Source organism: Wyeomyia smithii, chromosome 3 (assembly GCF_029784165.1).
Source record: "Wyeomyia smithii strain HCP4-BCI-WySm-NY-G18 chromosome 3, ASM2978416v1, whole genome shotgun sequence".
NCBI lineage: Eukaryota > Metazoa > Arthropoda > Insecta > Diptera > Culicidae > Wyeomyia > Wyeomyia smithii.
In genome coordinates, this window is record NC_073696.1 from 247,552,050 (window position 1) to 247,567,729 (window position 15,680).

At 37.9% G+C, this 15,680-nt stretch overlaps 1 protein-coding gene and 1 pseudogene across 1 annotated transcript in view; one reads left to right on the forward strand and one right to left on the reverse strand.

The window, feature by feature from the left end:
• Positions 1 to 11,939, reverse strand: part of LOC129729075 (shematrin-like protein 1) — a 40,005-nt gene extending 28,066 nt beyond the window's left edge. Inside the window, exon 1 of the mRNA XM_055687556.1 lies at positions 11,759 to 11,939. Coding sequence (XP_055543531.1) covers positions 11,759 to 11,770 — 12 coding nt within the window. The 5' untranslated portion in view covers positions 11,771 to 11,939. The remainder of the gene's footprint in view (positions 1 to 11,758) is intronic.
• Positions 88 to 1,414, forward strand: LOC129729073 (aldo-keto reductase family 1 member B1-like; annotated as a pseudogene).
• Positions 11,940 to 15,680: the final 3,741 nt, after the last annotated feature.

The following is a 15,680-nucleotide window of genomic DNA, read 5'->3' on the forward strand; positions in this document are numbered from 1 at the left end:
TGATGAAGCGCCGTCCATAGCCGACCGGGGCTAATCTCTCACACATACATCCTCAGATTCGTACGACACTGGCTTAACTGAAAACTAATAGATTCAAAGTGAAACGCATTTGAAAATAAACGTTGTTGAATTCCCGTTCGGAAATAACTTTCTTGCATCTGTTGGAATTTTTCGTGAATTTCACAAGGGGTCATTGTGGAATGAAACTAAACAGTTGTGCCAGTGTTGCATTAAACCGACGATCAACATCTGATCGGCTAATTATTCTCCGATCGAAAAACGATCGTTCACTGCTGTGGTTATCAGTTTCGTTTTGAACCGTTACCAGATAACGTCGCGTAACAATTCAGTTGTGTAATTCAAGGTGTGAACGTTCCAGGACATTTTCGTCTGTTGTACAAACATTTATAGAATAAAGGGATGGCTTCAACTTAAAGCGCTCCGCATGCACATTTCTACAACGCAAACAGCATCCCAATGATCGGTTTGGGAACCTGGAGAGTGAGTTATTGTGGGAAATTCATTGGTAGAAATTCTTATAAGGTATTGTAATTTTCATATCTGAAGTAGTCTCCACCAGGCCAAGTGACGCAAGCCGTCAAAGATGCGATCGATATCGGTTATCGGCATATCGACTGTGCTCACGTGTACCGCAATGAGCACGAAGTAGGCGATGGAATAGCAGCAAAAATCAAGGAAGGTGTGATCAAGAGGTAAAATAATGGCTACTTTCACCGCAATAGCAGTTTGAAATGTTTTATAATTATTATTATTAGAGACGACATATTCGTTACCAGTAAACTGTGGAATAATTCCCACCGGCCGGATCTGGTCGAGGGAGCACTGCATACGACACTGAATCATCTCCAGCTAGATTACTTGGATCTCTATCTGATTCACTGGCCAATGGCGTACAAAGAAGGCGGAGAGCTATCTCCCCTCGGCCCGGATGGCAAGACCGTAATTTTTTCCGACTATGGCTCGCATTAAACCGGCTCCCAACCAGATCGAGAACCATCCTTATCTGCACCAGTCTAAGCTGACTGCATTTTGTGCCGATAATAACATTCTTGTTACTGCCTACAGTCGCTACCAACTTTGACGTCTTTAGCTTCGAGCTGGACGCTGCTGATATGAAGCAGTTAGCCGGCTTAGAGCGAAACGAACGCATCAATCCGGAGGCAAGAGCTAAAGGTCATCCGCATCATCCGTTTGAAAACGATGAGTAGAAATGTGGAATTATTGATTACAAATCAAGTTGCGTTTTGAAAAATTTGTATGCGTAATTGTCACTAGATGGTCTAGGTAAAAAAAAATTAAAAAAACTTTGGCACCAGAAACATTTTATTTATAAGAATTAATAAAAATTTATTAAATCAATAAATAAATAAATTATGAAAATTGTTGAATCAAAATGACAAAAACGATTTGAATCGTTAGAACAAAATAACACAATAAAACATCTCTACAAATGGCACGAAGTATCAAGATTTGTCACGAACAACAAATCTTAAAAATTCTTATTGAATATTTCTAATAGTATCGTAAAGTAATCATTTGTGATTGCTCATACAACATGGTTCAGCTGGTAATTTACTATAAATTGAAATTTGAATCCAGTTAAAGGGCAACTAGCGGCTTCAAAGCTGAAACCAAAAGGGTCACATAATTCTAAAGTTCCAATCAAATCAACTCATCACATTGAATTACGAAGCCCGGAAACAATAAACACCCAGCAGAATGCTGCAGACGGTGTCGCATGACGGAATCCCAACCGGATTGGCATCGAAGCCACAATCCCGGCAGCCAGTTGTTCCTTCAAAACAATAGGAAAGCACCCTTTGGTGCAATTTATCACCTGCGGTGCAGCGATGAGGAAACGTTCGCGAAAGTGTTCGATCCCGTTCGATGCTGATGGGTTTACCTGCTTGCCTGCCTGCCTTCCTAACGACCGAAGCTGACGGATGTAAGTCGCTTATCCATGACAACGTACGCTAATTGTTCACTATCGGAGCACATTGAACTACGACGAAAGCCGCTTACGGTTTGTATGGGTGGCAATAAAGCTTTGCTAGACTCGTACGAGTGGCGTCCCGCGTTAGGTAATGGCAGTGCTCCAACGACGATATGAATTCCTCGGAATCGAACAAATCGCTGCTGTAGCACAGACGGGTGAAGTGTTTTCACTTCAATATGATTGGTTTGGTTCACACATTCGAATAGTCTCTGTGAATAGTAAATATATAAACTCTAATCTGTTAGAGTCGTTTGTCATCGCCAAGCATTGAGATTTTGAACTGTAATTGATTGCTTACTATCAGCTTGAACGATGTCACATACATTGGAAGTTGAAATAGATTTTGAGGTGTTTTGCAATCTTTTTTTGCACTATATCAATCATTATTTTCCAAACCATAGAGCAAGTTGTTTGGTTACGTTCTGTACGTTTTCCTGGATTCCGCATCTGGACCTCGCAGAAAATACCAATGTCTGACACAAATAACGGTGAAAAACCGACAAGAATGCCAAAAATGACAAAATCTAAAATCCTGACTTAAAACCGATACAAATTTATATTTAACACCCGATATTCGTTTTTTTTCTTCTAGGTGTTAATTATTTTTGAGAAAACCACTTTGATTAGTTCATAATAATGGACCCCTCCTGTACCAAGAGATCAAAAGGTTTTAAAAAAGTTGCATTTTGAGCAAGTCTTAATCATTTTATTGATCTATTTCCCTTGAACTTGTCAATAAACTCTTTACAAACAGCACTTTGTTCTAGAGGGGAATGGTAAAGCTTTCATTTGAAGTAGGACTAATTGGAACCATCTTGTTTCTCGCCGCCATGTTGAATTTTATCACAAAAACCTGTTTCTAAACAATTTCACAACCACCAGGAGAGCTGAGGACAAACTCTTCAGGATACATTAATAAAACTAGAAGACGATAACGAGTTCACCTGCCATTCAGAACACTTTTCGAAATCGAGCTTTGAACAATTCAACGCATAACGCGCGGCCAATATTGAAGCAACGCACTTTGCTAAGCATGTGGTGTAATTTTATGAATATTTCTTAAAGCAGTTTTTCCAATGGTGGTGTGAAATTTGAAATCGGTGGCTGCGACTACGCTCAAAAACACGTTTTTCTTTCATAATTCAAGATAGCAAATAAATCCAAGATGACGACTAATTTGTTCTACTTCAAATAAAAGTTAGGTTGTAAGGGGTTTTAAACCAATAAAAAATTCCTCAATAAAATAGACCTATTTGTGCCGGAGGGGTCTATATAATAAAAACTACAAAAATCACAAAAAGTTGATGATAATATGCCAATTATATAACCGACAAAAATGGCCAAACGATAAAAACGACAAAAATGAAAAAATGACAAAACTGCTGTGGGTTATAAAGGTCCGTTACTTTGAGGAAACTTTGTGGAAAAGCTTATTTCTATCTTCAAAAAAAAAAACGATTTTTATTTTTAAAACACCTCTTTTAGTCTAACTTTTTTATTTCAAATTTCACATCAAAACTGGCTTCAATTTGAAAACATGATGAAAATTCTAAAAATTTCATATGGTTTGCATTCAAAGATACACATACTTAATTCGTTGTTATATATTATGACTCACGGCTCGTGAGTAGGAGGCGATGAACAGGCCTACACAGAACTTGGAAACATTTATCCTAAACTTTTTATATTCCATTCCCATGGACTTTTCAGACACTCAAGGCAACCTTCCGTTGGATATTCTGGAATAGTATCCCTTTCATGCACTTGATGCACGAGTTTTTTTCTAGAATTAGAAAATTCGCGACATTCCATCCTCACAGCTGAATTTTGAGACAGTAACTGCACGCGTGTATGCTTTATCCAGTGATTTTAACGCACATAGCGCTTATAAGTTTTATGAGAACTTCGATGATATTTGACGATATCATGCTGTTTGACACTAAATTTCCTATGGGAAAGAAACAGCGACGGCCGCATGACTGCGAATATGTAGCGCGATAGGGTTAGCAAAGGACAAGAAGGAGAATTGTATCTCTCCGGTTCCTTGTGATAGGGTAGAATTAAGTTTGATTTATTGAATAAATTTGGTCTATAATCTCATTCATATTAGTGCGGATGTTGATTTCCCTGCACTTACTTTGATTTTGAATAACCTTCAATTTATGCAAAAATATCTAAAATCGATCAACTGGTGCAAAAATTAAGAATTATTTTGATATCTAATACATTTTTAGAGAAGAACTACCATGGATGAACCACTTGTTTCCTTTAGAAAGTTTTCCAAAAATCGCTCGAGTTTTCGCATAAATTGAATTAATCTGACCGATGGTCAGATGGCGCGGTCCATCCAAAGTAGTTTTACCCTATTCGTGACTATATAAGTGACGCTCTTAATGTTCACTTTCAATTGAAAATCACGTCTACCCTTCCGTAATTGGCTGGCCAATGCAAAAGCATTCGAGGAATTTTCATGTAACTGTGCTTGAAAATGTAACGAATAATTTTCTATTGAAAGCGAGGGCCAACAGCGTCACTATCACCTGAAGATTATTAACTGCAAATGACGTTTTCAGGCTCTGATTATAAGTGTTCAAAGTAGGATAAAACTACCTTGGTTGGGCCATGCCTTTTAGTGGACCTGGATTGATAGAATTTATGTGAAAACTTGAGAGATTTCCAAAAAACTTCCATCGGGAAAAATCTTACCCAGCTGAACTGCATTATAATCATGAGGAACATAATTTTTTACAGTCAAATTTAAATCAAGAGAATAAACAGTCATCTCCCAGCTGGTCTCGAGGTACGATGCTGGCCTAACAAGCCAGTCGTCGTAGGTTCGAGTCTCGGCTCGGGAGAGACTGTGTTAGTGTCAGTAGGATCGTAGCGCTAGCCCCGCAATTGTCCTGTACACTCAACAGTTTGCTGCGAAGTCTGTGTATAATAAACAGAAGGTCGAGCTCCGATACGGAATGTAGCACCAAGGCTTTGCTTTGCTTTTGAATAAACAGTCTTTCGTCAGAGTGCTCCACTGAAGGAAGTGGTCCATCCAAGGTAATTCTAACCTAGGTATAACGAAACTGGCATCGAACATTTGTCAAGAATCTAAAGTAAACTAGGGTTGAACTACAGTGTTGGAAAAAAAAAAGTAAACAACATGCCTATCTTGATAACAATGATGATAAATCAAATGTAAACAACAATAAATCTGATTTGATCATCCCTCAATAATTATTCAGAATACCTTGCCCGAACAAACACAACCATGCAACGTTATCAAGCATACTTAAGTGATGGTGAAGCTTGTGCAAAGCTTTGTAAATTTATAATAGGAAAACAAAAATTAAACAAGAACGTGAAAGTGAATATCGTCGTAATTTTCCACCGAATCTTCTGTTTTTTGTTGTCGTTTATTGTATTTGATATCGTGTAAGATTATAGAAGAGGTAAACACATCAAACATCCGTGAGCTATATTGATTTGCGAACCAATAAGAATATTAATTAAATTTTCAGGTTATGGGTAAAAAACCCGCGGAAATTCGAAAACTAATTGTTTCGGACGTGAAAATAAATGTTAACTACCGTGATATAGCTAAAAAATATGTTATTTTTATTGGAGCGGTTTCAAAAATCATGCAAAAATATATTATGCTAGGAGCAGTAGAGCGGAAATCTGGAAGTGGAAGGCCTCATAAAACATCAACTCACACAGATCAAATTATACGCCGATTGGTTCGATCAGATCCCGATAAATCTTGCCGAACAATCAAAAAACATTAGTAGTAGAACTGTGAGCAACCGCCTTCGTGAAACTGGGCTACATAGCTCCATGAAGAAGAGAGAGCCACTATTAAGAAAAGTCAACATTAAAAAGCGCCTGGAGTTCGCGAAGAAGTATGCTACTCGCCCTACTGACTTCTGGAGGAAGATAGTTTGGACCGATGAAAGTAAGTTCGAGCTGAAAAACATTAAGAGACGTCAGCGAACGCGTTGCCTGAAGTCGGAGCGTCTGCAATCTAGATTTACGCGAGCAGCAGTCAAACACGGAGGAGGGTCACTGCTTGTGTGGGGATGTTTGGAATGGAGTTGGCAATATTGTCAAGATTGTCAAGATTGATGGCAAAATGACTGGTGAATTCTACGTAAGGATCTAGTAGGAAAATTTGAAGCCATCACTTAAAAAAATGAATATGAAAGGCTATGTTTTCCAGCAGGACAATGACCCCAAGCACACTTCGAAGGTTGCGAAGCGCGATTTCCAGACTAAAAAGATCAAAATGCTTGAGTGGCCTCCCCAGTCCCCAGATCTTAACCCCATTGAGCATCTCTGGACAATACTTTATGACAAAATACCTCTGGATTCACGGACAAATTTCAATGATTTTTGTCAGGGTATCCAGACAGCGTGGGATACGATTCCTCAACAAATGTTGCACAACCTAATGGAAAGTATGCCCAAACGACTCATGGCAGTAATTGAGAATCATGGAGGACAAACTAAATATTGAGAAATAAAATCCACGAGCTTCGATTCATATGAAATCATTTGTTTTTTTTAGAATTGTCCCCATTTTTATTTCCTTAGTTAAATCAATAAAGTTGGAAACAAAGATGAATTGACATGAAATAAATTAAAAAAATAATTTAAATACATGACTTTTAGATGGCTTTTGAATTGCATTACTTAGATTTGATTTACCAGAGATTATACTGTACCAAATAAGAATTTAAATACGCAATACTGTTTACTTATTTATTTCCAACACTGTACCTTGGAAAGATCACATGCTTCAGTGGTCCTCCGGCGAGACAGGGGGTTGGTGCAGGCCTTACAAGCCAGCCGTAAAAATTTTCAGTACAGGAAGCAAACAATGTAAATTCGGACCGAAACAATCGGCATAGACCCAGGGTAAAACTATTTTGGATGGACCACGTCCTCTAGTGGACCGCCAGTCAGATTACTTTGATTTACGAAAATTCAAGGGATTCCAGAAAACATCAATCTGTAAAAATCTTGTCCAGCTTATTTGCATCAGAATCATGAGAAACCCTTTAGAAATTCAATTGATATCAAGTCAATAACCAGTTTTTTAGTCCATCGAAGGTAACTCTCTCCTGAATTGTAATTTACAAATGTTCCTCAGGATTGTGATGTAAATGAGCTTGGTATGATGTTTCCTGATGAAAGTTTTCTGGTAATTAATCTGACCGAAGGTCCACTTAAAGATGTGTTCCATCCAAGAAAGTTCGAATTATATCAAAAGAACATGAAGTAAATCCGATGTGTGGCCTACTATAGGAAGTGGTCCATCCACGACAGTTTTATCTTATGATAAAGAGCAGCTTGCGCTGGATTAGGGTACAACTACCATATAATAACCACTTCCTTCAGTGGGCCAATTTGACGAAAAACTGTTTAAACTCTTCATTTAGGATGAATAAATCTATAGTGAACCCCTTTCCTATAGTGGAACACTCGTCAGATTATCTAAAAAAAACTAACAAGAACATTTAATAACAAAAAATATCGCAAATGAAACATAACAAAATAATCAGCTTTACAAAATAACGTATAATCATTAAAATGATGAAAACAACATCGGCTATATAAGTAGCGTAGCCAGAAATTCCTTCTGGGGGAGGAGGGGGGGATGTTCTGTAAAATATGAAGTTTGAGAATGCTGAAGAGAGAGGCAGGTTAAGAGTGTAACGAAAATCTATGGCTATCATGTAACAAAACTGGATTAAAAAACAGCGGTTAGCCACAATCACGTCACTTACTCTCAATACGGGTTGCGTTGTAGTAGAGGTATGGAGTACGGAAGAACATTACCAAGAGAGGATAAAAAAGAAAATTTAGCGATGCCTCTTACCGTGTAACGCACGTACTGTCTAAATAAATTATTCCTTGGTTTCTTCAATGATCAATTCGAGAACAATATTCAAATTGTTGTTTATTCTGATAGGAATTGACTTTTCGAATTTCGTTAAGCGGTAGGTCTGACTTCTCGGAAAAAGTTCCTCTCGTCCTTCTTGCAAAATACCAATCCAATCGTGCAGCAGCCTCTTTCCCAGAACCAGGTATAGTCAAAAAAATTCATTTCCACAGATAGATTCGATATAACCTTCTCTTGCATAGTCTATACAAATATGTTATCCTGAAACTCATTCACCATCAGCGTTGCCAGGTATCCAGATTTAGCTGGATTATCCAGATTTTTGAACATGTACCCAGGTAAACAGATTTGATGTCCAACTATCCAGATTTTTCATGAATGCTCCAGATTTTATCCAGATTTTATTTTCTCTGTTCCGCAAAAAAGGTCATCACTTCAAATTTGGCGCGAAATTTTGCAATTTTGTCAAATTTTACGTACCTGAAGACTTTTATCCGAAGAATTTACCTTTCACCCCACGGAATGACTTCCAGATTTTTTCCAGATTTTTTTTTTGCCTTTTCCAGATTTAAAAAAAAATGACCTGGCAACGCTGTTCACCATAACGAGGAGCTGATACTAGACACCTTGTTTCCCGCGAGAGAAACAACGACAACCGCATGGCAGCAAAATGAGGTCTACAAGATAAACCTATCCTTCGCAAACAGACTTCAAAAAGCCGTGCCTCAAACCGGTCAGAGCTACATTTTATTGACCGATAAAAAGAGCATAAAATTTTTTATGACGAAAGAAAACAAATTGATGTCAAAAGTCTAAGAAATGCATGGATCGCAAAGTGTTTTATTTTGCCGTTTTCGTGCGATTAATTTATTAGCGTTTTTAATGTTGATTATAGCCATAATTCATATTCAGAGAAGTTTCAAGATATTAAAAAATGCATCTTTCGATGTAGGAAGATCAATCCACCTAAAAGTGAGATAGAAAATTTACTTTTTCATCAGATTAAGATAGATGCGTGGTGTCTTCGGCAAAACTTTAGGTGATCTCAAAACAAGAAACTTTGTGGAAGACATAATGTTTCTATCTCTTACATATTACGAGCAACATAAAATTTTCTATGAAAAGGTATTGAAAATCACAATTTTCGTTGTAACTTTTTTCTCAGATTTTTCCAATTTTTCAAACCTTTGCAAAGTTATCAGCCATCCAAAAACAGATGTTTATGTTAAACATTGTTATTTTTTATCTCCGAAAACAAAAAAGTTATTTGACATATTTCGATTTTGTAGGGGATACTTTCACCTCAACCATCTCCAAATTACGCAATTTTACGCAAGTGGCAGTTCCATACGATGAAATAACAATCTTTAGACTATCAATTTAAGGTACAGTCTTTTGTACGTAAGAGTATGTAAGCAGTCTTTTCGCTTATTTTTTAAAGCTATTCGATGCCGATTTTTGTATACATAAATAGAAAAACTAAAAAGTTTTGAGTTTCGAAGATAGCACTCAACGATCTTGAGCTAAACATGCCTGAATGCTTTGGTAAGGTTAGAAAAAATGGGGAATATGTTAAACATAGATTAACTAAAAATTTAGTTTTTTTTTTTCTTATATTTAGTTACTGCTCAACTGTTTTTAGGCACAACACCAAGTCCGATTGAGCGAAAATATTACACGGGGACTTTTTACGAGAAAACGAAGCTTTTGTACCCTACTGCTACACGAAATGTTAGGTTCAAAATTTTCCCATGCATTCTATTGGCACTTCAATGAACAGTGCAGAACACTACTATTAAAAATTTAAAGATGAAAGGTTCTGGGGGGTGTATGAATAAAACATACATTAGAAAAATGCTATAATTACGAAAAAATTGAAAAATATTGCGAATAATACATAACTGTGAATATTTGAAAAATCACACAAAAGTCATATGTTACAAAAAACAAAAATGTCAGTCATAACAACGATGACAAAACAGCAAAAGTAACAAAAATCACAGCGAAATAGAATAAATACAATATGACAAAAAAGAATTCAGGAGCGTCAAAAATTAGATAGTTAAGGTAAATGACAAAATTTAATAAAACTTGCAAAAATGCAGAGTTCACTTGAATGACAAAAACTCAGGAATTTTGAGATATCCAAAATTACCAAATAATCTAAACTAGACAAATGACGAAAGAGTTCAATTTATTAAATAATCATTTGCAAGAATCATTAACCATAATTTAATATAACAACATAACAAGTGTTAGAGAGTCATCAAAGCAATTCTACAAACAGGTACTCGAGAAAAGTTTCTAAAGGAAACATCAAAAGTTACGAAAAAGCTTAAAAGGTAATTTAAAAACTGTTAAAAAATATTTTAAGGTCTTCTAAATCAACAAAACCTGCAAAAATAAAAGTGTTGTCTAAAACCTTTATTGTGACCACAGACCAGTGATGGAAATGAGAAAAATATAACGCAATAGTCGTTCTATCTCGATCTGCACAACTCATGATGTGTACGAGTCGCGACTAAACCTGAATCCTCTCAATCCGTAATGAAGTGCTGGCTATAGATGCATTGATTTCTGGGGGAATACAGATACAGTCAGGTTTTTTTACGCGAGAGATACGAACTTGTAAAAAAACCGCGTAAAGTAACATGAAACGGTGCCTAAGTCTTTTACTCAATAAATACTATTTCTGTTGTTTTGGACGCTTTTCATTCCCAATCCGTGTTAATCTACGTAAAAAACCGCTTTAATTCGAAAGACACCCACTGACTTCGTAATACCATTAAAATTATTAAAATGAATTAACCAATCACCGATAAACCACTGAAACTGTATTGAACAATATTTAAATTTGAGCAAAGAAATCGAAATTATGACTACTTATTACATATTTTCAAAAAAAATGTTACCAAAATATCCTCACGAATACAGTTCTAAACAGTTTTTCTAAAAATACGTTTTAATTTTTCGAGAAAAGAAAACTCGCGTTAATGAAAAGATTTATTTTAATCTTAGTAACTTTTTAAATGAGTTTCGAGCAATAAAAATATACTCGTTGAAAGAAGAAGAAGAAGAAAAAAGTCAAAAAGTCGCCTAACAGATGAAAGAAAGTGTCAAGATAAACTTCGAATCAAAATCAAAAGTCTACCACTAAAGTAAACTATAAGCATCTGATACGGTAGATTAAACAAAATAACCTCATTTAAAGTTCATTCATAAACGATTTTCTCCTTCACAAAATTCGATCACACGACACCGACCAACTTCGCCTAACTTTATGAAATATTTCATATGAACTGCACACAAGCCACTGCTTGTAATTTTTTAATTAGTAATTTTCTCTCGTCTGCACTGCTCCCAAAAATCATGTGCTTCATAACCGCCAGGCCGGATCCAGTGAAGGACTGGTTGGCTTCCCATTACCAGCGAATGACGGATCTGACGACGAAATTCTCACATTGCCACTTCACGGAGAAAATATACGACTGCAATATCTGTTCCAAAAACTTTTCCAGCCTTTCTGCCTATATACATTACCGACAGTTACAACTTGGCTCGCACTCATGAACTAACAGTTTTTTTTTTGCTCCAGCTTACTTTCGATATTTTCCTTCACTTTAAATTCTAACTAGTCTCAAGTGGATGCTCTCACGGGAAAACGTTCCCGCTGCATTCAGAAGTAACAACTTTTCATCCGGAATCACATCTTGCTTCGTGTGGACTTTCGACTGTGTATAATGCTATGCGTTAGCATAGAAAAACACCCAACTTCTAGTTGCGAGTAAGTTGAGAATTGCCGATCCCTTTGCGACAAGCAAGCAAGCAAAACAGATTTCACTCACCAGCACTTTCATTGTAGGATGGATTGAATTAACTTTCGCTGCACTTGAGCGCCGACGCTAGCAGATCCGACAGAACTCTGAAACTTTTTAATCGCACTGCTTAGGCACTTCACTAAAGTTTGAGTAACGAGCTGCCACTGGGCTTGCACTTAGCACTAGAATAAACTGTTTTTACCCCGGTGGCATCTGTCTTATAGCTTATGGCTGCTGTGCACGAGTGGGGCATTTTCTCCCGAAAACGGCATTTTCATTCTAAATCCGCTGCGATCACTAATCGGCTGCGTTGCGTGGCTTTGCGAAGCGAGGCGCACACCCGTGAAGCAAATGCTTTGTGTAAGAATTTTCACACCCAACCCCGACCCGACCTGATCCAACCCCGAAGGTGCAACATGCTGTGCTTCTGCTGGCTGCCAGTGCCAAGACAAAGTAAGCAAACACCGAACATTGCTCGCATTGCTGAGAAGAGTATGCTTAGCACCGAAGATCTGCTCTTACACTTAATGTTGCTGGTAGAATGACTTTACGAGCGATTGTTGTAGAGGAGCAAGGTGGATTTTAACGCTTGAAAAATTGGTTTTTGCAACTTTGGTGTTTGGCTAAGATTTTAGACTTTAAACTTTTGAACCATGACTATAAAAATGTAATCATTGACTATTTAATTTATTTGATACTTTTAAAGTTAAATCGAAATTTCCGTAATTATAGTGATATGTATATGCATAGCCTTATTATTGCGACTAAAAAGTTGTTCTGCATAGAACCAAATTCCCGCCGAAAATAGACGTGCATAATTAGGTTGTCAATGTTAACGAAACGATTCTATATGTCCGAGCCTTCATTCCGTATTATCAGGCCAATTGTTCACAAACCGCATTCACACTGTAAGGACGAGCCTATCTAATACTGATACATGTAAAAATGAACGCCCAATGCCATTTCTGGTTAAATCTATGTAAACATCGTAAATACAGAACCAAACGATCACTCGAGTCGCATCTAATTGCACTGGATTCGAGAGACAGATGTTGCCTTTATTGGATTGAAACATCAGTCGGAATACAGCCATACCCCAATATCACTGCAGCGAATAGTTTGAACGGGTAGTATGTCTTTACCTTCCTGCATTCAACCTGCTACAATTCGTAGGATGACTGTCCTATCCCTGGTGGGAGTGTAAAATGGTACCTACAGTGGAAGTGCGGTCTGCCTTCAACACGTGCAATGCAAGCTTTAGCTGTGTCAATCCGTGGTAGTTTCAACAACAGAACGCGAAGCCCTATGCGTATTTCGAGCTAATTTCACATGTTCCGGAGAATTCTACGATACCCAATCCGTACGGTCCGTAGGCATTACACTGATCAAGAGGACAGGCTTATTATTGCAGTGAACCATAATCTGAACATGAAATTCCCATTCCAATCGTGATTGACAAATGTTGGTTGCAGTTTTTTTTTTCAGGACCATTGGGAATTAAAAGGCCGTTTTTCTATCGTAATGAGAGTACCAAATACTGTCTTCTCATTGATTCTATTTTGGCTCGATTTTAATCGAATGTATTTAACCGTTCTCAAGCGGGTTAATGATACCATAGAATTGGTTCACCAACAAACCAAATGCCATTGATTTAGCCAATTTTCTCCGCCAACCCCACGACCACCACTAATGGCATAAACACGATTCAAATGCCACAATTGGGACCAAACCAGTTCCTGCCTGCCAAAGGATAAACTGATGGTTACGCAAAAGCCTCCGATTAGTTGTGTACTTAATAGACCCAAGTGCGAAAATTTGCTTGCCTTCGGCAAGAGGATTGTTATGCAATGAGAGCCGTTTGAGCTAAATTAATAATTGTCTGGTGGCAAACGGTAATCTCCCCAGATGAGCCACAATGGATCGGGAGGTTCAGATGGTTTCATGTGTACATTAAATAACTATTACTATGTAACGTTCTATCTGCCTATGTTCCATTCAAGGAATGTCGAAACAGTAACAGTAACAATAACAGTGAATCATAATTGTAGTGCATAAATTATTTTTCATTCCATGTGGTGTAATTCATAGTTTCTTTTTAGGTAAATTTTGAAATGAAATTATTTAAAGATATCAGCAATATTAACCTTTCAGGAACAATTTTAACATTGTTACTAATAAATTACAATTTGGAAAATATAATGCAGAATTTAGGATTGCAAATGAGTTATTTGAAAAAAAAATTAATTTTTTTTTGTTCATCTATAATTTATTTGACACGGCACAAATACAATTTAATGTTTAACGGCAGTTTAACGGTAGCTTACTTTCTAAAGTATCTTAATAACTAAAAGCAAATTTTTTATCCTCGCTGCCGACTACGAGCTGAAACTAAATCCAACTTAAAGCTATAATATTTTGCATTAAAAGCACTGGTTTACTGTATGATGGTTTTCATTGCCATAGGTAAGCACATGTTCCGCTGCTGGGCCAAGATATTACGGACTGGCATATTGGGTTGTCTCCCTCGGGCCTTGAGGGTATCGTGCGGGTCTGATTGCTGTTTCCGGATCCGGGGTCTTAACGTGTTCTTGTCGTTAGGCTGGATGCAGGCGGAAGGGGGTAGGACTAAACTGGGGCGTGGATGGATTTCAGGAAAACGTATATAAGGGACATTTAGGATAGGTCACGGCTTGCCAAGACATCACGGACAGGAACAGCCGACTGCCAACCTTCGGCCTGCAGGGAAGCTATTAATTTAGACCTGGCGTCACGGTGTACAGGGCATGACCAAACAACGTGCTCTATGTCGTGATAACCTTCACCACAGGCACAGATACCACTTTCCCCGAGCCCAACACGACGGAGATGCGCGTCAAATCTATAGTGATTGGACATAAGCCGGAACATCACGCAAATGAAATCCCGACCTACATCCAACCCCTTGAACCACGGGTTCGTCGACACCTTGGGGATTATGGAATGTAACCACCTTCCCAGTTCCCCTCTGGTCCAAACATTTTGCCAACTGATGATCGTATTCTGACGTACAAATGAGAAAAATTCATTAAAGGCAATTGGTCTTTCATAAATTCCACCGTTTGTTGCGCCCACCTTAGCCAAAGAGTCCGCTTTCTCATTGCCCGGTATCGAGCAGTGAGAAGGGACCCACGCTAAGGTAATCTGATACGATTTTTCGGATAAAGCACTCAGATGTTCCCGTATTTTCCCCAGGAAATACGGAGAGTGCTAAACATCTTTCATCGATCGGAGAGCCTCAATGGAACTGAGACTGTCCGTAAAGATGAAATAATGGTCCGTGGGCATTTTTTCGATAATCCCTAGGGTGTACTGAATTGCAGCCAATTCTGCGACGTAAACAGAAGCAGGATTGTCAAGCCTATGGTAGACGGTTAAATTGTTATTGAAAATACCGAAGCCAGTGGACCCATCAAGAAGTGATCCGTCAGTGTAGAACATATTGTCGCAGTTGATGTTTCGATATTTATTGGAAAAAATTTTGGGGATCTGCTGCACGCGTAAATGATCCGGGATTCCACAAGTTCTTCTATCACGGATGTATCGAAAAACACAGTAGAATCAGAAGTATTTGATAAGTCGGCACGATTTGGAATATTCGAAGAAGGGTTAATATTTTGGGACATGTGATTGAAATACAATGTCATAAAACGGGTTTGAGAATTAAGTTCGATTAACCTTTCAAAATTTTCAATCACAGGACGGTTCAAGACCTCGCATTTGATAAGAATGCGAGAAGACAGGCTCCAGAAGCGGTTTTTCAATGGTAGTACTCCAGCTAAGATCTCCAAACTCATCGTATGGGTCGATTGCATGCAACCCAAGGCGATACGCAAACAACGATATTGTATTCGCTCCAGTTTGATCAAATGTGTGTTTGCTGAGGAGCGGAAGCAGAAACACCCGTACTCAA